The following is a 24182-nucleotide window of genomic DNA, read 5'->3' on the forward strand; positions in this document are numbered from 1 at the left end:
TTTAATCATTCATCTCATACTTAATAGTAATTTTCAACCAAAAACAAAACAGCACAATTCAAAAGTGCCCTTTTGAATTCTAAATACACACACGAGGCACGAAAACCCCCTCAAAAACATTGAATCAGCCAGTATCGATTTTGTCCCCTTCTACAGCTGTATTAAATACGGGGAATATTCCTGTGTTAGAATTGCCATGGGCATTTCATTCGTAGTTACAAGAAAGAATTGATGATTACCTATAGACTGCGGTCAAAGATTTTGCAACCGCAGCTTCTAACACATGGATGGACAGGAGCATCAAACCTTTATCATCACGCATCACTCTATTCCTTACTTGACAATTTTTGTCAAGCCTGCGTGTACTTGATATTGATGAAAACTAAAAAGAGAAATTATTCAGAGCTACAAATGGTGGACACATGCGGTATGATACCTGCTTTCCTACCATTGGAAAGGAATGTAAAGGTTGACAATTTTTTTTCTTCCTAACTAAGCTGCATGGCATAAAAACTGTCACTGCATTATTATTGTTGTTATCATCACTATCACTACTATTACTATCATTACTGTTAACATTTTAGGAAAGAAGGATACCAGCTGTATGTACCATTACAGTATAAAAATGGAAGACCACATGAATGAGATCAAAATCTATTCTTTTGTAAGAAACCATATCACTATCGAGGTAATAATGCAGCAAATTCATTCTCTATGACAGAAGAAACTCCACATCTTCCTAAACATAATCTGTATCTCCCAACACACAGCCATACACATTTTACCTTAAACCAAACAGTTGTGAGGTATGAAAGTCTGTAGTAAATCATTGCTCACTGACAACATTTATGTATCAGGCACACACACTGTACATCTACATTACATGAAACTGTTCCTTGATACGTTTTAGCTCTTTCCATAAATCAGTCACAGAGCATAACATAGCTGTCCTATAAGAGTACCGTTACTACAAATCCACAGACAATACATGAAATGAAATGTGTCTCGTCAAACAATGCTACAAATTTCACTGAATATTTCTTTGTGGACCACATTCATGTGCATAACCACCTAAACGTGTGCAATCCTTTGCACCAAGACCCCAAATTCTATCGACATTTCCACTTTTCCCCGTTTCCAAACTCTCATTCAAGCTGTACTGCGGTGTCAAATCAAATGATATGCATGGTGCTTGTGGAATGCTACAAATGGTTGCACACAGCATGAACAGAAGAGGTGGGAGCCTGGTAACTTGAAGTGATCGGCCAAATGAAAACACTCTGCAAGGGACCCTCAATGCAGTTCACTCAATGCCAACATGGCATCCACGATGTGTACGACATTTGTTGTACGTTGCCCAATAAAGTCTGAGGGTTGGTGCTGTATCTAATAAACATTTGTTGTACTAACCATTCTTGGAATTTCATGGGGTAGAGAAAAATAAAAACCCTTTTATTTGAGCATGTTTTCTTCCTATATAATTATAGTATCTGTTACGATCTAGGATTTTCAAAAACGTCTTAAATAGCACATTTATAACTGATTATTGGCAACACATTTTCAGAAGCTTGAATTTAGTGTTTTCCTCTAAAAGTGGCATATATTTGTGACAATTTCTCTGATTTTGTGCAAATTTAATTTGTCTAGTTCCATGTAATGTTCATCCAATAAAATCTAAATATGCCAATTTCAAGATGACAAAAAATTGATGGGTTCAAACACAAATAACATCCTGCAGTCTGGAATATCTACCATGTAAGGCTCTCTGGAGTATCTTATGTACCCATTTTGAGACCAGGTGGGTGCTGTTCATATTCTTGACTTCAGAAGGATACCATTTTGAATGTATGAGAGGCTTTGAAAGAAATCACCTACAGAGAGCTACCTTGTACAGAATAGGGATCAAAGAATAATACTTTCAGGGCCCAGATAGTTGAAATATTTGGCCTGAAAATTGCCATCCCTGCTCAGACCATCACTGACAGGATAGAAGAAAGCAATCTGTTGGCTGAGCGACACTACAGAGCAGTGAGTCAAACCAAGAAGGTTAAAGCGATGGAGTAACAACAGTGTTATTCCCTTTGATCCCATGTTCGAAGCCGCCGCTCAAAAATATTTGAAGCATGTGCCAAACAGGATCTGCCGGGCAGATACGAAGACAATTGACTCGTGTTTCATTGCATAATCACTAGCCACTTTCAAAGGAAGATGTACGTTTTTGTGATGGTAATTACTTTTCGCTATCCCTTCTTATGAAAGGTAAATGGTACAGACACGAGGATGCGTGAATAGAAATTGAGAAAAAATGCTGAAAAGAAGATGAAAATTACTCGACTGGGCATTCCCAGGCACTAATCTGATATATCTATCAATAAAGATTTATACTTTAAGATTATTCCATATTAGTTTCATTTGTGGAAATTAAGCAGAAAAGTGATAAAACCAGCTTTCCAGGATGGTACAGTTTTAAACATTTTCACATGATACAGGTCTGATTTACACTTTTGCGCAAATTTCTAGGCGGAATTGACTTTTGTTTTACATGCTTTATTATCAAGTGAAATTTCATTTCATTTAACAAATAAATAAGCAAAATATGGCCAACATTATGATAACGTTCAAAATGAATCTTCAGATTGCTCAGCAAGACGGCAGCGTTGAACATTGATCATCAAAGGCACAGGTGCACCTGTGGAAGTCTTTTGTACATCAATAGAAATCTGACAACTGTTTGAATAATTACAGCCGGTTGGAACTCCATGTATAAAACCTCCTTGGTCAAACAAATTCCACTACAGTAGTTGTGAGTGGTCTAATACAAGTGAAGTTTTCTTATAGCAGCTACATGACTATAGTACTATCACACAAAACATAGTGTGTTTAGAATCCACACTCAATCCTCCTGCCTCGAGCTTGAAAAGATCTTAAAAAACAACAATACATATTGTTGCACAACGACGTGTCCTTAATACTTCTTCTACATGTACATGCTATCTAGATGACATTGTTACTTTGTTCTGCAGATGTAACCCTATTTGCTTAGTGCTGTTGTTCTTTCATCTTGTATATATATGCATCTGTCCTGTTCAATTCAAATCGGGCGATGGGTACTTCAGGTTGGTAATGTTTATGATTTGAATCTTCCTTTCATCTACAGATAATAAAATGTTATAAAATCATTTGTATTCTGAATAAATATTATTCAGTACACTTTGTTTTGAACTTGACTCAAGGCATTATGCATAAAAAGCATCATCACAACTCTTCCTGGTCTTTAGTGTCTGTCAGTACAATAAACTCATCACGTTAAAAGAATTGAGAAATGTATGTAAGAAGTACTATGGGATGAAGTACTAAAGTATAAACAAGTGCAAATAAAGTGCTTGAATACTTCATTACATGAATTGAAACTTTGCAGTCGTACTGCTCTAGATCAAAAGTCCGAGTTTTGGCCATGATATTCCTGCAAACCAGAGTACTGAATGAAGTTAAGGAAGTAAGGTCTACAAACTTGAACAAATAATCAACAAATAATAGCACATTTGCCCCTTACGGATTACCTGAATCAAGTAGTACATAATGACATGTTATATGGACCTGAAAGTATTAATGTAATTGCCACAAGCACACATTTCAGAAAACTAGCAAGCCCTCAACCAAGCAATCATCTGGATTGATTAACAACTATCAGGGAGAATTCCTGATCACAGATCTTGGATGTAAAACACAAGTTTGTGACAGCATAACTTTTTGTAGTGATGACACTCTCATCAAATTTAGAAGCTTGAATAGCAGGAATTTAATGACTGCGCCATCACAGCCATGTATATCTCCCCTCCCCCCCCCCCCCCCCCTTGTGGGCGGCTGAAGAATGCATGGGTTGACGTACATTCTCTTACTGTGTTACAGATTTCCATCAACCATGGTATGTGCACAGTATGGTCTCCTCAGTTCCACTTATTGCTCCTAGGATGCAGGCAACATGAATGCACTGACTACAACTTCAATTATCACACAAGTCTGGTTTATGGTCCTACCTGACGCTTGAATGATGCTCTTTAATTCTTTGAAGGTTGTGTGCATCAGAGTGCTGAAATGCGACTTCCTTGTCACTCACTGTTACAAATAATAGTCTAGAGGCATGTCAAGTATGGTTTCAATTTCTGGGATATCTGCCTGTAGCTTGACACTCCTCATACCTTTCTTGTCTTTGGTGAGTTCAACCTCTTGTATCTTGCCCTTCACACTGGCCCCTGATGCAGAGCTCTCAGCCGATGCCTTACGCCCCATGGACAACCTCCTCGGCCTAGATCTTCTGCGACTGCGCGAGGGTGGTGTCTGAGTACACCTGTCACGGAATTCTGTACGGGTGGTGTCACTCGTGATGGGGCTTATGACTAGATCCTCATCTTCCATGCTGTCATCATCATGGAACTCATAGATGCGGAGGTCGGCGTTAGATGGCAGGCATAGGTTAAGGGCAAGGAGGGACCGGGACATCTTGGGCTTGCCGCGACGGTTCACAGCCGATGGCTGCAGGATGCGGAGGGAGAAGTGCGGCTTCTTGAAGGTGTAAAAGGTGGGTGAGAGACCAGCTCTCAGGTCGTTGAGAAATGTAAGGATCTCGGGACTTCCTTTGCCTGGAGACGAGAAGGAGGACCGGCGGGATTTTCTTGGTGAGTGCGAGAAAGACTTTGAGCGTTTCCGTGGTGAGGAGAAGTTGATGCGTTTCACACGTCCTTTCATGAAGAGAGACTTCCTGGATGACGGTAGACCAAAAGGAAGGATGCCATGCACATGGTTAGGCCTTATAGGTGAGGACTGGACATCACGCTGACCTAGGCATGGCACAGAGCTGTGTCTGGGCTTGGCCTTTTGCTTGACCCAGTGCTTAACAGGAGAGAACACAGACCCCTTCTGCAGAGGACTTGAAAATTTGGGAAACACAACTTCTGACTCAGAATCATCATGCACATAGTTGTCCAAAATCTCCTGCTGCTCCTCGATTGGAGTCCCTGGTGGAAACACAATGTGCTGAGCAGATTGACTGCTTTGGTTCATCCACAAATTGCGCTTAGCTCTTTCAGGAGTGGTGAACTGGGTAGGCTCCGTGGTTTGCTGAGGTGACTGTGGTATCTGATTAGACGAGAGCTCTCTCAAAGCTTGCTTGGGTCGAGATCTTTCAGCTTTGGCTGGTTGCGACGCATTAGGTGATTTTGCTGTTGTCACTGTCCTACGTTTCTTTGAGGGTGAAAAGCACATCCCAGAGTATGAAACCCGAGAGGGAAGCATGGACCTTGAGATTTGCTCTTCATCTAATGAGGCATTGATTCTTGCACTGCGACGCCTATTAGAAGATGCTTGATTACCACTGACATTTTCATTAGGGATGTCATCATAAAAGACAGCGTCATCATTATTGCCATCCTTGTCTAGCCCTGATGTCACACCCTCTTTAACGGTATGGAGCTGCATTTGATTCTCTTTCTGCGAGTCAAACAGGGAACGATGGACCGTGGGTGATGGTAGTGTACTGAGTTCTGATTCCCTCCTCCTCTTTATTTCAAGTTGTGTATCTAGTTTCTGCATGAACCCTGTCACCTGTTCCTCCCACTCCGACCCCTCTGAAGGAAAGTTGTCCACTCTTTGCAGGACAAGGCCGATGGTCATGTCGCCAAAGCTTCCTACCGAGCTGTTATCATCATGGTCTAAGTTTGGATCCGAGGAGGGCATACAATACACATTGAGAGCAGCTGCCTCTAGCTTCTCTGTCAGTCTTCCCTCCTGGAGAGATGCGTTACGACTCACAGCCTCCTCAATCTCCTCCTGTGAAAACCCAAGAAAGCTGGACTCTTCAACTCCAAAGTCACTCCTGAACACAACCTCAAGGGATTGCTCTGCCGGAGGATTCTGGACTCTGCCATCTTCATTGCTGCAAGTACTGAAATCTTGGTCTAAATCATTGTCTTTAGCATTATCGTCTAATCTATCGATACCATAATTTCTGTTTTCTTCCTGATTGACTCTGTTTCCCTGAGATAAATTTGCGATAGCTGATCCAACCCGATCATTTTCCTGAGTTACCAAATTCACAGGAGTCTTTTTCTTTTTTGCACTTTTCTTGTGTCTCCGCACTCTTGAAGAGCTTGCTGATAACTTCTTTCCCGTAGAAAACGACTTTGCTTGAAACTGACACTCAGAGTCACTAGACTCTGCTCCTGGAACCCGATCTGGGTTGGGCGTCTTCACCGGAGACTCCTGCACATCTGGATGACCTCCAGAGACATCATCGTGCAAAGCTGTTCCTGAGCTGCTAGTACAAGCTTTCTTGGCCCTTTTGGCAGATTGCCTTGACTTCCTCGAGGCAGGTGACTTCATGGGCTGAAAATCGTCACTGGAGGTGTGGCTTTCATGAGTAAGGGGAACTCTGGGTTGGGGCTCTGGTAGGCCAGGGCTTGTTACAGTCCCTTCACCCACAGCATTCTGATTTGTGGCACAACTGTCTGCTGCTACACTTTCTCCCCTGATTTTTCGAGGAGGTGCCTCTCCGTGACTCTTGCGAGACTTCCGCTTTCGTCTGTCGCGTTGTTTGTTGCCATTCTCTGCCAGCGGTGGTGTCTCCTTGCGAGCTCCATCTGCTCCACTATTATTGCTCTCAACAAAGACATCATCAACTTCCACCTCCTCAGCAGCTAGTCTTTGCCGTTTGCTCTTCCTTGATGGCTGACGATACTCTGGACTAGAGATTGCTTGTGAGTCTCTCTTGGAACGTCTTTTTGCATCTTTGTCTCTTGGACCTTGAGAGGATGTCGAAGCTTCACAAACTTGAGATTTTTGTGCAATAGGCGTTTCCTTACACAGTCTTGTATCTCTTGACACCACTGCATGACTTTCTAATTGCTCTGAAGGAGAACAAGCCCTGGCATTTTTAGTGACATTACTGGCCTCTTCTACTGGACTAGCATCCATACCAACATCCACCTGTCTGACTCTGGTGATAACCACTTCTATTCCACAACCTGCATTACCTATTGGTTCTTCCTCACCAGCAATGCCATGAAGAACTAGGCCCTCAGCTCTGTCATCTCTAACAACACGCCCACCCTCAGGAGATCCCTGGTTCTTTGTAGGAACTGCTACGGACTCCTTGGGTGGCAAAGAGAGACTCCTGCGGCTACCACTTCTCCTTTTTCGAGACTTTGCAGTTTTTGAGTCAGATGTGTGTGGACCAGCCAAGTTTGATCCATCAGGCAAGGAATCTGGGGACTCGAGGCCAGATATTCTCCGATCACACACAGTTGCATTGTCACCACCTCCTAATCTTTCTTGCAACAAAGAAGCTCTATCCTGGGGGTTTGGATCTTTTGCTGTTGAAGTGTTGCCCTGGCTGGCAGTAGCATCCTTATTGGACTGTTTTCCAGCATGTAAAGCTGGACTCCTTTTCCTGGGAGTGCTGGTTGTCTTGGTCTTTGTCCTGGAATCCTTCTGCTTTGTGTCTCGGTCCTTCTTCACTGGGGTTAAGGTCAAGAGGACAACTTCATCTTCTTCATCTTCCTCTTGCAACCTATGTAGTATGATTAAAGTGTTGCACACAGTTACACTAAGACAAATTCTGTGATTCACAGGCCCAAAAGAACAAAACATATATCAGATCATCGAACAATGGCAGCTGAATATAAGTTTTGATACATATCATATCTAATTAGCAAGTAATTCATTAATTCAAATAAGATGAACACAAGCAATGCCAACGAGTACTGTATATGCCGAATATTTTGCGAGGTTTTGATTTTCCGAATTTCACAAGTCAGGTGCTATTCACGAAATTACAGACAAGCGAAAATAATGACTCTGATCCCGATATGAATGTGATGCACACGTACACATTTCTCTGTTTAGTACAGTACTCCACGATCGTGAATTTAACCATTCGTGAAATTGTCGGGAAGTCCCCATTCCCGAAAATTTAGACTTGATAAATATACGGCATATGCAGTATGTGATCCCTCTACAGCCCACAAAAATTTGTACAACAGTAATACAACGTGTACCCTTTCTCCTATGTTTCTGATGTGATGTGAAACAGCAATTTGATTCAAATGTGAAACCATGTATCCTGTACAAAAAATGCTTAGTAGTTTGAATTTTTTGATGTCAAAAGTTCCAGCAAGATATTACATGCATCAACTGACAGGAATGGCTAATATTTCGAAAAGGAATGGTATTCATGGCAAGTTTTTTAGTCACACACACACATGCCAACTTTATGTAATAATGTGGTATCCATATAAGCATACCTTTATATATTTTTATTTGCAAAAATTACATTTTTTGATCAATAGATCAATTTGATTGGTGCAATCAAGTGCTGATAATAAGTCATTCAGAGATCTTCAAGATTTCAAAAGAAAACTAGAAATGTCGCTACAGCGACTGGTTATACCCCCGCCAAACAACATTTCATAAGCTTTGGTCAAAACAACATTTCATAAGCTTTGGTCAAAAAACTGAGGAAGTAGTTAAATCCGCAAGATCTTTCCTTGATCTTCTGCCATTAATATGCCGTTACCATGGCAACATACTTTCGGGTACTGTCGAAAAATGCGTTTTGCACATCTACAACCAAAGGCACACATCTGTACCAAGTTTCATGGAAATTGGGCAAAAACTGAGGAAGTAGTTTGCAACACAAAATTTTCCATCATTTTGGCTCATAATATGTGAGCTGTTACCATGGCAACATACTTTTTGTCACTGTCAAGAAATGTGTCATGCTGACCTACATCCTAAGACAAACATTCAATATGAATTCCATGAGAATTGGAAGAACACTGATGAAGCAGTTTTGCCATGAAGCATTTTGCCCTATATTTTACCAATAACATGCCGTTACCATGGCAACGCACTTTTTGCCACTGCGGAAATATGTGTCTTGCACATTAACATATTCAGATGAACATCTGTACCTAATTTCATAAAAATTGATCAAAAACTGTGGGAGGAGTTCACGACGCAAGATTTGTACCCATTTTTGCCCATAATATGCCGTTACCATGGCAACATACTTTTGGGTACTGTCAAAAAATACGTCTTGCACATCTACAACCCAAGGCACACATCTGTGCCAAGTTTTATGGGAATCGGTTGAAAACTGAGGAAGTAGTTCGCGACGCAAGATTTGCAACGGACCGACCGCCCGACCGCCCGACCGCCCGACCGTCCGCTGATTCCTATATACCCCCTTCAAACTTCGTTTGGCGGGGGTATAAAAACAATCATGATTTGGCAGAATTTCAATAACTTCAGCATTTGTCTTTTCAAGTCCAACTCACCTCTCTTCCTGGCTGGTTGATTCAGAGGGAGGATTTTCATTGCGCTGAAACCGCACGCAGTCCTCAAGGAAGCGGTCAAGGTTTGGCCCCACAGCAATCATGGTGTCCAGGTTGACGTAATGGTTCTTTTTGGCTACTAGTCTCTGGTGCTGCTCACTCTGCAGGTGCTACTTAGCATAAAAGAATGAAACATTCAAACAGGAAACTAAATCAATGTTCATGAAAGAAAGCAGTAGGTGATGTGAAAATGAAACTGAGCAGCTCCACAGTAACTACTGCTAAACTTCTATTTTGCATGAAATTTTGGAGCACAGTGAGGAAGTTCTAAGGTGGAGCTACTGCATCTCATTCTCATGATAAGACTTATTCAGTGTCTGTTTCTGTGTGTGTGTGTGAGCAGTATGAGCTCAGCTGAAGGCAATCCTCCAAAACACAATAACCTCAGAAACTAATGGCTTGACATCAACTATCACTAGATATCTTAGCCCCACTCTTCTACAACATTACTAATGAGGGCATTGCAACATGACATATGCCACCATTATTTGTGTAGTCAGCATTTTACATTTGTTGGTGATATATATCATTACCTCTGAGAATTCAAATATCTTTGTAAGCTGTGCACTTTGAGTCACTACATCAACAAATGATGAAATACATTTTTTTTTTTTTTTTCAATGAAAGAAAGGTAGGCTCAACATTAATGGTGGTCCGCTGGCTAAGAGCCACTAAAAATTGGTGTCGGGCCACCAGATTTATCTTTTGATGGCTTGATTAGGCAACTAGGATTCAAAATGGATTGTTTCTTTGGTTTTATTTTGGGCCAATACATATCTCTCTGGGCCACCAAAATTTCAGATTTAAAGAGGCCATATCAGAGAAAAAATGTTAGTGTCGAGTCCTGAAAAGGATTATCTCCATAAATACAAAGGCAGGGCAAATGTATAACCTCCTCCAGTGAAACACTCAAAGAACCCAGTATGATGCTAACCTTGTCCAGGTGGCTGTACTTGATGCTGCAGAACTCACAGAAGCCCTTCTTGGCTGCCTTGCTCTTGAGGGCTGTAGTCTCCCTCTGCTGGGCTGCCTTGTTGATCACCTTCTTACTCAGGGACTGGCTCTTGCTAGGCTCCTTGTGTCTGGCATGAAGAGATAAGATTTTATCATGATATAGAATCATTCATACCAGCGGGCTGCTGTTTACTGGAACCATCATTTTATAAATCTTTAGTGAAATAACTTTGGTTTAATCACTGACCATGCAGGCAAAAACGAGCCACAGTATATGATTTTGTTATGTTTTTCTTCTGAAACCAAATGTCATTAACTTCTGTGACTATTTCTAAAGTTGTCTGAACAATCATAAATTTGCCTTTAGTCTTTAAACTTTTGACCTTGGTCACATTTATACAATTAAATGTACATACAAACTCATTTTGCTCTTGACATGCAAGAGGCCAAGGCTGTATTTTCACAGGAAAAAAGAAAAGAAAAAGGATAACAATTTTGGAAACAGTGTGATAAGAAGTTTGGGAGACTGCCTCACTGGGCACACCAATGAAGAGAAAATAGAATGCTCCTTGCATTACTAGTTAGTTCATATGGATGAAATAAGCAAAAACCCAAAGCACACATGCATGCACACATACTTTAAATTCCTGGTGAAGCATCTGACACAAGCAATGACAGTTGTTCATTGCTAAATCATGACATCTGACTGATCGCATTTAAAGGGAATGCACTGATTTGAATCCCAAAACATTAGCCTGTTCCAACACTTGCCGCAGTAGGTAAGACAAATAGAAAAACAAAACAACAAAAAAAAAAAAAAAAATCACATGAGCACATTTATTTCCCTTTACATTATGCCCAAGACGTGCTTCCAAACTGCTCAGGAAATTTGCCCAATATGGTACCAATATTTGGTCAAAAACTGGCCAAGACAGCAGAAAAAAACAGAACAACAGCAACACACACATACAAGACAAACAAAAGGAATTAAAAAAAACACAACAACTTGTTGATTGACGCACAATGTGAATGGATAATCAAAAGTAACCTACCACATTCTGTGTTCAGTGCCCATACTGGCACTTTCTGGTAAACATCAAGGTAGTTTTGACAAAAATGCATCGAAGAACGAGAACACATGTGCTCTGCCCACATCATCCAATACCAATAAGGTACAGTCCACCCACACGTGCACAAAAGAACAGCTTAAAGCCATCATGCTCATTTCACTTTGAAGTTACAGTTCACTTTCCTCAAGAATAACTGATTTATACATAATGAACAGTGATGCCATCCATACTATTACCATAATCACTTTAAGTCTTGAATCTTGAGACAGTCATTTATGTATAGTCACATGGATAGATGAACGTACAAGCTGATGAAAAGTGTCTCAATCAGCACATCACATCCCAGTCATGACACAAGTTCTGTCCCTACAACCCACCTGACATCTGGGGTTCTCTGACTGGCATCAGGTCTGTCCAGCGTCCGCTCTGCCTCCTGTGGGTGGCTGGCCTCGTTGCGTGTCCTTGGGTCATAGGGGCAGGTGCCCCTCCGGGTGTCCAAGAGGATCCGTGGCCAGGTACTGAACTCCTTGCTGATGGGCTGGAAATGCCTTGGAGGAACACGGAAGACAATGAAGGTGTAACCTTGTAATCCATTCCATCTCATCTCACGGATAATCTACCACAATACAATGAGGGTTCGAAATTGGCGATGGTCCGCTGGCCATTGGCCACTCAAAATCACGTCGGACTAGCTAAAAATCATAAAATTCTGAAGTTACTAGTCCGTGTGGCTAGCCAAAATATTGCTTCAGTGTTAAAATTGATTCTAAGTAGTCCGCCTGGCTAGTTAAAAAAAAAAAAAGTTAAGTGCGACCCCTGACAATCACTGGCAAGAGCGGCATATTATATTTTACAGACTTATTTTGTGTGCACAATCGCAGTCAGAAAAACATATTATATTTTGAAGATGTATTCTGTGTGCATTATGCAGGACGGTGGTGGAATATCAGCTGAAATGTCAGCAAACTTGTATCACAGGGAACCTTCTGTAAAACCAGAAATATTCGCAGAATGAAATTTGTGTGAAGTGGAGCCGACAGCCTTTTTGGTGGCATGAAATCATTTGTGAAATGCCATTGGCATTCAATGCATAGTGTAGACAAGAACTTTCATGTGCACTTGAATTTCGCAAATCTTGTCTTCTCGCGAAATTTGCAAATATTTGAGAAATGAGAAAATTTACGGTTTAACAGTATGCTGTACAATTGACTCTTCGCAGTAACTAATACATTTTATGAGCTGCAAGGTAGCTTGAATTTTCATTTGCAGGAGTTGAGTTACACACATTCACACTCTTTCACAAATCCCTTTTTCCAAAAGAAGCTTCAATAAATTGCATACATCTCTTCGCCAGTTTAATAGCTGCCATCGAGAAACAAATGTGACATGAAGCATAATCAATGTTAAATGTTAGTGTACATTCCTATCACAATTTGACTGTCAAAGATGACATGTTCTTACCTTGACATATCTTCTGCCTTTAGGAATGGCTTGGTAAGCTGCCTCTCTGATGAACAAAGTAAGAAATAATGACATTAACATTTCATTGTACTCATCTAGAGGAGTTCAAATTCAAAGGAAGCATTTAGTAGATATCATACCACATTAATATTGGACAAGGGTTTCATAAATTCAGAGTGGTTCCACTTAACAAAGTTCATTAAACTGATCAAATGATGAAAAATTCAAATCTCAAAACACTGCAATTTCATCAGTTCTCCATTTTGCACCATATCATATAATCTCAGATGCAGCATGTTCCTTTTCCTATTATGTCACAATGAAATATGGGTGAATACACCACAGACTATTGATATGAGGCTTATTTCAGAAGATGTTCTTATAAACTGTGTTTCTCTCCATATCAAACTTTGAAAACAAACCATGGCTTCACTAGTCATCTTAAAAGAAACTCTGCCAATGAAAAAAAAAAACCACTTACATTGTGATGGCTCATATATTCATCAGTTGTCAAAGTTTGATTACCATAATGTACTAAGATATTTTAAAAGATGAAGAAACACAAGAGCATGCTGGTACAAAGGTTTGAACAGTATGCTGTCATTATCAAAAAAATAAAAAAAATAAAAAAATCTAGGAATAAACATCACCACCATAGCGAGCATTTCTGAAATGGCTTATCATAATACTTGTGGAAAATACAAAGTATTGTGGGGTCACACCATAGATTATGATGTTTACAAAGCGATAAGTTCCAATTTTTTACCTCAAAATTTTCAAAGCTTTACTGTTTACATATTATCAGAGATTCTGATACTCTGTAAGACCACCAGCTCAGCTTTGTTCTGGAAACATTATACAATAGAGCTGTTTATATCACATTTGTGGCACATACAGACAACAAAAACAAACAAACAAACAAACAAAATCTTGTTTCTTTACCTTTTCCTCTCTGACTCTGTTTATCCTTCCCGTTTCTCTTCTGAGGTAGAATGCAGAAAAACGTAAGCAGGAAATACACATATATTAGTACTGTGGTTTACTAAAATACTTCTCTTGGACCATTTAATGAGTTTGATAAGAGTTGTATTTTTGCACATATCTAAACATATGACAGAATGAACTGCATATGATCTTGCTGGTGATATTGATGGGGTCATAATGACAATAACAACAATAACAAGTATAACAACATACGGATAATACTGAATAACCGTAGTAACAATAACGACAATGATGGTAATTATTATAAGAGGAAAATGAAAAAGAATGAAGAGGAAAAAGGAACATGTATTCAAACTGACCCACATGTTACAAAATACTGTAAAACCAGAAATTTGTACGTGCATGAAACTTTTGCGAACTTCACTTGGAGCCACGATTTGTGAAAGTAAAATGCATGTGGAAGTTTTAGTCTACATGATCCAGTACATATACAGTAGTATACTCATAGTTTTTTTTCGTGGCCCGCATTTTGTGGAAGTTATGTTGCAAAAAAGGCTGTTGGCTCCAATTCACAAAGTTTCATGCCATAAATGATTCTGGTTTTACAGTACATTCAAGCAATGAGAAGTCAAGTCATGAGAATAGATGATATGGAATATGAACATACAGTCACTAGGATTACAGTAATTACAGTACTAGTATATTTGCATAAATGAGAAAAAAGAAAATGACTTACTTTTTCTTTACCAAGCCTCTTCTGTTTCTCTTTCTCTCGATTCAGGTACCTCAACAGGACTGAAATAACGATGAATGGGGGGAAAGAGACATCACAGCAACTTGCTTACCAGAACAGATGTACCAAAGACTAAAATCATCATTAATAGACAGGCTCACATTAATTTTAGGAAACTGTAAGGAGTAAGAGCTACATGTAAATTTCATGAAAACTGTATATCTTTCACTGATGTTCCTAATCTTTCCCAAGGGAAGGTGCCATCAACTTATCTTTCGACACATTTCTTTTTCATTACATCTTTAACCATTATACATAACTTAAGGTATACATGACATGAAAAAGATGAAACAAAAGGAAAACATACCATCTAAATGTTTGATGGGGACATTCCAGTTCCTGGCATTTGTGAATATGTCTGTTGTGCCGTACATCTGTGGAGGAACAAATTACAAAGATTGAGAATCAAGTTGTTCAGGATGAGCTTAGGTAAGAAAAAGGTTTCCCTGAAAAATAAATGAATAAATAAATAAAAAGGCTCAACAGTGCATTTCCTAAAAGGCTTGAGAATGTAAGACCCTTCAGAAAGGAGTGATGCAGTGGTTTGGAGAATGAGATAGTCATAAAAAAAAAATATATTAAAATATAAGAATTAGAAGGGTGTAAATGCTCTAAAATGGAAACAACCAAATTAACAAAAAGAATGGAAAGCTAAATGCAATGGCTCTGTGACCATACGGTTAAAATTAAAGGTCTGATAAGTACAGGGCTAATAAAAAAGATATGAAGAATCTGAAGGGTGGTAAAGCTCTAAAAATGGGTCGTTTACAGCACTATTCAACACTGCCGTCTGTTATGAATGCCTTGTTTACTCCTTACAACATCTAAACACAGTATAGCTTGGCTGTATTACTTTGTTGGTCCTGCAAATAACCATAAGCTCACTTGAGACCATGATTTATGTTAGCTAATGCCACAGTCAGCACCTCTTCCATACAGGTTGACTACTCTGGAACCGGAATCATATCAAATGGTGCTATGAATCTATATCTGATAAACAACAACAACAACAACAACAACAACAACAAAAACCTTAATATTTCTACATTTTCTAAAGACAATACCCATCTCCAAAGTCAACACATTGTATGAACAAGTAAACAAGGCTGACTGTAGAATTTTAGCCCTGGCAGAGTCTTAAGCCTTTAAATAATGTACAAAAAGTCATACCTGAGACTTGGTTGCTTTCTGGACAATAGCCTTTCCCCTTGTGACCTGTAAAATTAGTGCAGCAACAGAACAAATTCAGACTCCTTTGTATTGAGTATATTCGAGAAATATTCAGACCCATGTCAAATTCGGATTCTACTTAAACAGTGATAGGCAAGTTGAAATAGAATTTGCCTCATAGCACTGTAAAGTCATGAGAATACCTGTAAATGTTCATTCACATTGATTATGAGAAAAATAACATCCAAGGTATAAGTGCTGTCATCTTAGAAGATGCTGTGAGTTACGTTTATGTACGTACCTGGAATAACCAATACCAATTCATAGCTTTGCTGTATCATAAACATATTTTCACTGATGTAAATGGCACGGTAGGTATTATGTTCACTGATTAACTGGTACAGTAGGTGTTACGTTCATGCCATTTTGATTGCCATGGTTGTTGGCAAGATAAAAGAATGGGGAGAAAAAAAAAAGAAGAATAAAGTATGTGAAGATTTGGCATGTAGTCAAGAACAGAAGACTGCTACACTTTCATGATAGATTCTGACAGATTCAAGTCACACAAAAGGTACCCAACAGAATATTCAGAAAGAGTCAGTGTCTCATGTATGATTTTCATATATACATTACTTTTAAGAGTATGACATGGGTTACAATTATGAACATAAACATACTCATGTCTTGAGTCGGCACGGGAAAACAGAAACACTGCCATTTGGCTATCTGTTGGAGCCCTTGGAATATATTTTTTATTTTGGTATGCCAGATTAAAAAAAGAAGAAGCTAAAAATGTTGCTATGGCGACTGGTATGCCTCCACCATAATGCATGGTTCTCTTATCGTCTGGACAATGTGTGATGCCAGTTTCACATAATTGGCAAAATATTAAAATGACAGGTTTGTCACAAATGTGTTGAATGTTCACTTTCCTTGAACTAGGTTTAATTGGATGAATGGCTATATTGTCTAGGAGTCCAGGTATTTGGGGAATTGAGGATTTTGACTTTGACCCTTTTATAAGTTTATGCATTGGGTAATTTTCAAGGTATATGGAGAAAAAGTGTATTTAACCTGGTCTTTGAACCTTGACCTTTGACCCTTTAACCCTATAACCCTAAAATTCCCATGAGAATCACTGTCAGGTAGAACATGCATGAATATGTACTAAGTTTCATGATGATACCTTGAGTCACTTTCCAGATATGGAGGAGGAACTGAAATTTAGCACTTTCACTTCACCTTTGACCTTTTGGCAAGAAACTTCCCAGATTTTTATTGGGTAATACATGTATACATTCAGTTTCAAGAAAAATCCTGCAGGTATTGCATTAATATGAGCGAAAAAAAAAATGAAATTTTGAGAAGACCTTGACCTTTGACCCCTGACCCCTAGATTCCCTTGATAATCACTGCCAGTCAGTACATGCATATGTATTATGTTCCATGAAGATACCTTGAACCATTTGAACCAAATTGTTAATTGACAGATGACTGGTCTTTACACAGGTTCATTCTTCGTTTGAACATACATTCCAAAAAATTATTGCATCAGGCAAATTTATGCATTATGCTGCTTTGAAAACAACTGAAGTGCCTACAACCAACATGAATCATAATGGCAATCAAAAGTAGGGTGTGCATTGATAGCTTTGAAAACAAGAGTAAATGCTGCACACAAATTATATGACCAACTAAATGACCTGTCAATGTGCTGAATCACATACAATGTATTCCTGCATCAGAGATCAATTCTGTTCACATTTTCAATCACATGTGAGAGGTGAAATTGTGATCTCTCATCATTTGCAGGGAATACCATACACTTTATAACTAGAAATGTCGCTATGGCGACTGGTATGCCTCTGCCATAATGCATGGTTCTCCTAAGGGTTGTTTTACAATCAGGGTACGCACTTCAGATTTGGACATTATCAGCGTCCAGCAAAAAAACAGTGTACATTAATACAAAATCTGGTATGGCATGTTATTAGGCCTAGTTACCTCAACCTTAAACAGCGAAAAAAATTTTGATAAAGCTTACAAAATTTTCAAAATATGTCAAAATGAGCCAATTTGGGCAGTTTTTACAGTCTCATTTGATTTTTTCAAAATTTGAGAATGAACATCTATGAAACCAATGACCATAACACAGAAATAGAATATCAGAATGAGCAAATGAAATGTGGATATTAAAAACTGTGTGTGTCATGATATCTACGACACAGTTGAAAAATTTGGGTTTGAAGCATGATTGATATGCATATTCCATCCAAAAATGTCCTCTCCGAAAACAGTTTAATAACTTTTTTGAAGACTTCAGAACTCAAACAATTACATACCCTCTGCAGAGTCTCACTCATACCCTACACATACAGGGTATTTGTGTAACCCACACTCATTTAATTTTCAGGCAGTGCACATTTGAATTTTGATGGTTTCAATTCCGTCCAAAAGCGTCCTCTCCGAAAAATGACATATTTGTTCAGTACTCCACAGGAATATGTACGTTTTAAATCCTAGTTGTGTTATTATCAGTTCTAATAGTTGTCTATCATTTACATGTATCAAGACTTATTCATATGCTTTTCTTCATTTATTTAACTCATGTCAAACAAAAAATGTCCTCTCCGAATGGTAGTTACACATGAATGAAAATGAGAATTCAATGTAACAAACTTACAAAATATTGCTAAAAAGTGAGTTATGATTTATTGAAAACATTTTACAATCATATTGCCCCCATATTTCATAATATGAATGCTTTTGAATGAAAATGCCCCTTTGACTTATAATATCATTTTAAACTCCTATTGATGAAACTGCAAATAAAAAAAGAAGAAGTGAGGAACATTCAGCATTCTTTGTTTTCTATTTGTATGTATATCATATTTAATGATGTTCATCACACACTGAACATAACCAGAGTCCTTCGGTTTGCTGTACAGACATTTATATTCACAGAATCAATCATTTCGGAGAGGACAATTGCTTTGACACATTCACCATATGAATGGAATATAAACAAGAAAAATGAATGAAAACACACAGTCACCAAGATTTATGCACAAGCACACAGAAAACACATTACTATGGTTATGGTTTAATTACCCTATCCCCCCAACAAAACAGATGAATCATAAATAAACTCCACATGTGTAAATGCATAATACTCTGCATTGCAGCACAATGTAGTGTGCTCCCAAAAACGAAAATGTACTGGGTATGATCCATGCGATACAAAATCTGAAAGAAAAGCTCCTGTAATAGGTTACATTATTTCACATTGCAAACAACTTGAATTGAGAATTCTGCCCTCATAGTGCATTAGGAGCCCTTCTGCCTTAACAACCATATAAATATTAGAAGCAAAATGTTATTCTGTGGAAACTGGTCCAAAACATTTTGGATTTTGGGCCTATTTGATTATTCTTATTTGTAATACATGTTGATTTAATTCAAAGACTTACTACATGTGTAATTAGACATAATAATCATGCTTTTATCACACACGCACACACAAAGAATGCCTAGATAATGAAACAAAAATGCCTTCCCCTTTTACTTGTTCATGCAGGCATCTCAAATAATTGATATATCAAGAGTATTACAAGTTGCTTGTTCATGTAAAAAACTGTTTGGATTTCAAAAAGTATAAGAGAAGTCAGCTTGGAACACACCATACAATGTTAATTTACACTATGTGAACATGTTTTACCACGATAGGGTTTAATTTGTAATGTGATGCAATATGATAATCAAGAAAGTCATAAGCATCACTTTTTACTGACACTTTGTAAACTGCAGATAACAATGAAGAGCCACACCTGCACCCATTCTCTATGTATACATCTATCTTGAGTGCAATTTTTGTGAATGTCAATAATATGTCCTCTTTGAGAAGAGGTACATTTTGTATACTCTCCAAAGTGACATTTTAAATGCTTTTAGTAAACATTATGCCACAGTGCATTTAAGATTTGCATACAAAAACACCTCTGGTGCTACACAACATTATTATACTTTACCTGAGATACAAACTTTTTAAAACTTTCGCCTCTTTGAGGATTTACAGGACTTGTAATTTATGTAGCCCAATCTAAGTATTCTTCAGGGATTCTCAGTATCATCAAATTCTTTGATTTTTATTGAAATTCATAGAAAAAAAATATTGAAAATATGTCCTTGTTGTTGAATAAATAATGCTACTTTTCATAAATTGAAAAGGGGAAAGAGTATCATGTTTTCATACAGTATCTTTATGTGTCAAAAAAGTCCTCTCCGAATGATGTACACATATACACAATGTACATTGGTCTTCTAATATCTCATTTACCACTTATCAAAGGACATTCAAAGATTACATGTAAAACAACTCTTTAAAAGTGTTGTGAAGTCCAATAAATCTGGCACAACTGCATGTCTAAATTATGGGTTGCGCTTCTCTTTTCTTTTCTTTTTCTTTGTCACAACCTTTATGGGGGTGTTGGTATGGCTTGTTTATCACATGATGTGAAATTGCTCTACATTTCGATAAAATGTATCAAAGGAAATGTTCTTTTCGAACTTGACAATCATAATTTTCATCAATCATTTAAAGGGCTAAACATTTTAAAAGTATTTGTTATGTTGTTATCTATATGTCAACAAAATATGTCCTCTCCGAAAAAGAAATGTCCTCTCCGAGTGATTTTTTTGACACTACTTATCTCGGCAACCATTAACCACAGGGCATTCAAACTTTGCCTGTAAAAGCACCCTTGATATGCCTATCGGGGATATACAACAAATCTGGTATAACTGATTTGTGGAGTTTAGGATCATTAATTTTTCAATGTCATGGTGACTGCCTTGGGGATTTTTCCATGAAAATCATGAATTTTCAAGAACAAAAGTGTTTAAAACTTAAAAACATGACTTGCTTTCATATTCACCATCCTTCAATTATCAAAAAATGTGTTAATTTTTCACCTGAAGTTGTAATTTCTAGTCAGGGTGTGGTAAGATGGTATCAGAGGTCTGAGGGCTAGATTTTTATCACCACTGGCATGTTTCATGCAATAAAAAGAAAAGTTGAAGACTTTAAGCTCCAATTTTTTAGATTATCTAAATTTAACTATGATCCTACAATGCAGCGACAAAAAATCAGGGAATACGAAAAAACTTTTTTTTTCACCCCCGTGAGACAGAAGTGCGTACCCTGATTGTAAAACAACCCCTAATACGTCTATAGTACAATGTTTTGACAATGGGTGATGACCAGTTTCACATAATTGGCAAAATATTAAAATGACAGGTTTGTCACAAATGTGTTGAATGTTCATTTTCCTTGAACTAGGTTTTATAGGATGATTGGCTATGTGGTCTACGAGTGCAGGTCTTTGGGGATTTGAGGATTTTTACTTGACTTTTGACCCTTTTATAAGTTTATGCATTGAGTCATATTCAAGGTATGGAGAAAAGTATGATTTCAGCATTAAATAGTAAGATTTTAGCATTTTAACCAAGCCTTTGACCCTTGACCTTTGACCCTATGATCCTAAAATTCTCAAGAGAATCACATGCATAAATATGTACTAGGTTTCATGATGATACTCTGAGTCATTTTCGAGATATGAAGGAAGTAGTGAAATTCAGCACTTTCATTTGACCTTTGACCTTTTGGTTGGAAATTCCAAGAGAATTAATCTCTATTGGGTAATACATACGGGTGTATATTAACTTTCAAGAAAATCCTGCAGGCATTGTATAAATATGAGGGAAGTAGTGAAATTTGAAAACTTGACCATGACCTTTGACCCATGACCCCCAAATTCCCCAGATAATCACTTCCAGTCAATATATGCATATATACATTAAGTTCCATTAAGATACCTTGAACCATTTTCGAGATATAAAGAAAAAAAGTGAAATTTTTAACATTTTCACTTGGCCTTTGACTTCCTTATCTGAAACTCTCTCTGGAGAATTTTCATTTGGTAGTACATGTATGCACTAAGTTTCACGAAAAAACCTTCAGGAATTGAATAGATATGGGAGAATTAGTGAAATTTTGAGCATTTGACCTTGACCTTTGACCTTGAGCACCTAAAGTTGGTAGGCACAACTTCGCCCACTCGTTCATATACATACCAAGTTTCAGTAGGATCCCATGAACATTTCTTCGTTACGCTGTCCACAAAATTGATCATGGACGGACGGACAACCCGAAAACATAATGCCTCTGGCACCACTTCGTGGCGGAGGCATAAAAATGAGAGGAGGAGAGATGATAAAAACCTACCACTCTGGAGTTTGGGTTGTTATTGCTTGGAGAGTCAGCAGCTCCAGGTGTACTGCTATAAAAGGAATAACATGAAAAAAAAAGAAGAGAAAAAATCAAGAGTTTGCAATGTTGTCATACTATTGAGGCAAGCATTGGGTATGCAAAAACAAACAAACAGAGAATGTGATTACTCCAGTAAATAACTACCAATGGCAACACAGACTGAAGTTTAAGTATTTTAGGCAAAACATATCAAAGATATCCAGCAACAAATGAGGATAAGTCTAACCAGTGTGACTACAACCTAAAGGGTTTCAAATTAAAACAAATTCTCATTTGCACTTACATTTTATTCCTGATTTCAGTTGCAAGTCACAAAGATACTGAAATCAGTCTCTTCACTTACTGCTAAGTGCATATAACATTCCTTACACCACTTGTGTCTCAAACCACATGGCCTATCAATTAAATGTGCAACTCTCTCACTTTGACTTACATGCACGAGTATATACACACCATGGAGAAGGTGAATGTGCGGTCACACTAAGCTACACCAACTCATTGGTGTTCGAGTAGTCAAACTGTTTGTGCAAACTTGCACCAAATTTGAGTGGAAATATGTTGGAAAGCACCTCAAAATCAAATTGGGCCACACAAGATTTCACTAATATGTTTGCAAAAAGATCAGGCTTAAAGTTTGCTTTCACACAAATGTAACTCAATTAGCATGATACATATTTCTACACACATTTGCAAACAAGTTCTTCTGGTGAGTCTGAAACATTATCGTTTTTAGTAGCAGACCTGCTATGCTCTACACCTGAAAAGACTGCCAAGCACACACTATACACATGACACTCACTCTCTTGTCTGGTGGAATGGGCTAGGCGTGGACACAGCAGGACTGGTGCCAGACGGCATGCCCTTAGATTTTGAGGGGTTTCCAGTATCTTTGGCATCAACGTGGTCAGATATTACACAGGATAGTTCCTTGGAGAAAAACTGCTCCACAACCTGACAAGATACAAGATACAGATTAGCCACGACAGAGAAAAGACTCGGAAAACAAGCAAAACAAGAGCAACAGAAGAGGATGGGAAAAATAAGTAAGAGACAAAGATGACATTTTTAAAGCAATATTAGTGAATTACTACTTCATACACTGCTGACACCTGTTTACCACAAGATTCTTATCATGTAGTGCAAAATTCCATGCATTTCCAACTTTGCTATAACATTTCCTACAACTGTGGTGCTAAAACCATTATAATTTTGTATGTTCCTTCAACATGCTCATAAACATCAAACATTTCTTCGGAAAAGTCAGTGCTCTTACCGCTCCAAGCGCCTCCAACTCTGCCTTGAATTTGGCATACTGTGCTTTATGTCGTGGTTGGTTCAGCTCTAGGTAGTATTTCTTCCCCTCCAATGGCTTCTTGGGGTCAAACTCCAGCCTGCGTGGTTGCCGCTTTGGGGGACCTATTGGGGATATTTTGAATGGGAATGCAAAATATCCAAGAAAATGTAGTGCTAGTATGTGTTCACAATCCTTTTTAATTTTCATGAGATATCTATCTTATCATCTATAAGACTAACAACAACATGACAAACATAATTTGAAAAGAAATATGATAAATCAAATGAATTTCATTCTCATATCTAATATGTACATACATATCTGGTGTGCAGCAAATCAACATGATGGCTTTCTAGATCATGACGAAAGTTGTTATTGTTGTGTAACTAAATATCTAGCGACAGTGAATATATTTGCTGTACACTGAGTGATCACCCTGAAATTTGTCAAAACTACATACTTTTATTTCCCATAGAGTCAGTTTTGAATATTTGCATTGTTCAATGATAAATGAAGCTTTTACATCACCATTCTTTTTTTTTTATTGCTAGGAAACATACATACCTGATTCATTATTACTTGGTCCAGCAACATCATGCTGACCACTTGGATTCTTGTGTCTGGACTTCCTGACCTTTGGTGCAGACATTGTATTTGTATGGATTTCTTTCCTGAAACCTATTCAGGTATGAAGCCAGTACTGCAGATTGTATTCATCCACGTTGATTTAACACCAATTCACAAATCGGTCATGTTGCCCCCTGAGTCTTATGTTCAC

At 38.2% G+C, this 24182-nt stretch overlaps 1 protein-coding gene across 1 annotated transcript; it reads right to left on the reverse strand.

Moving 5' to 3' along the window:
• Window positions 1-3868: 3868 nt before the first annotated feature.
• On the reverse strand, window positions 3869-24182 carry LOC140243369 (uncharacterized). The gene is made up of 13 exons (XM_072323047.1): window positions 23969-24182; window positions 23384-23526; window positions 22910-23061; window positions 22066-22120; window positions 15783-15827; window positions 14920-14986; window positions 14556-14614; window positions 13817-13856; window positions 12875-12920; window positions 11791-11961; window positions 10324-10471; window positions 9333-9499; window positions 3869-7564 (listed from the first exon to the last, which is right to left on the reverse strand). The coding sequence occupies exons 1-13, from the start codon at window positions 24051-24053 to the stop codon at window positions 4120-4122; spliced, it is 4623 nt and encodes a 1540-aa protein (XP_072179148.1). The 5' UTR covers window positions 24054-24182; the 3' UTR covers window positions 3869-4119.

This window comes from Diadema setosum, chromosome 20 (assembly GCF_964275005.1).
Source record: "Diadema setosum chromosome 20, eeDiaSeto1, whole genome shotgun sequence".
Taxonomy (NCBI): Eukaryota; Metazoa; Echinodermata; class Echinoidea; order Diadematoida; family Diadematidae; genus Diadema; species Diadema setosum.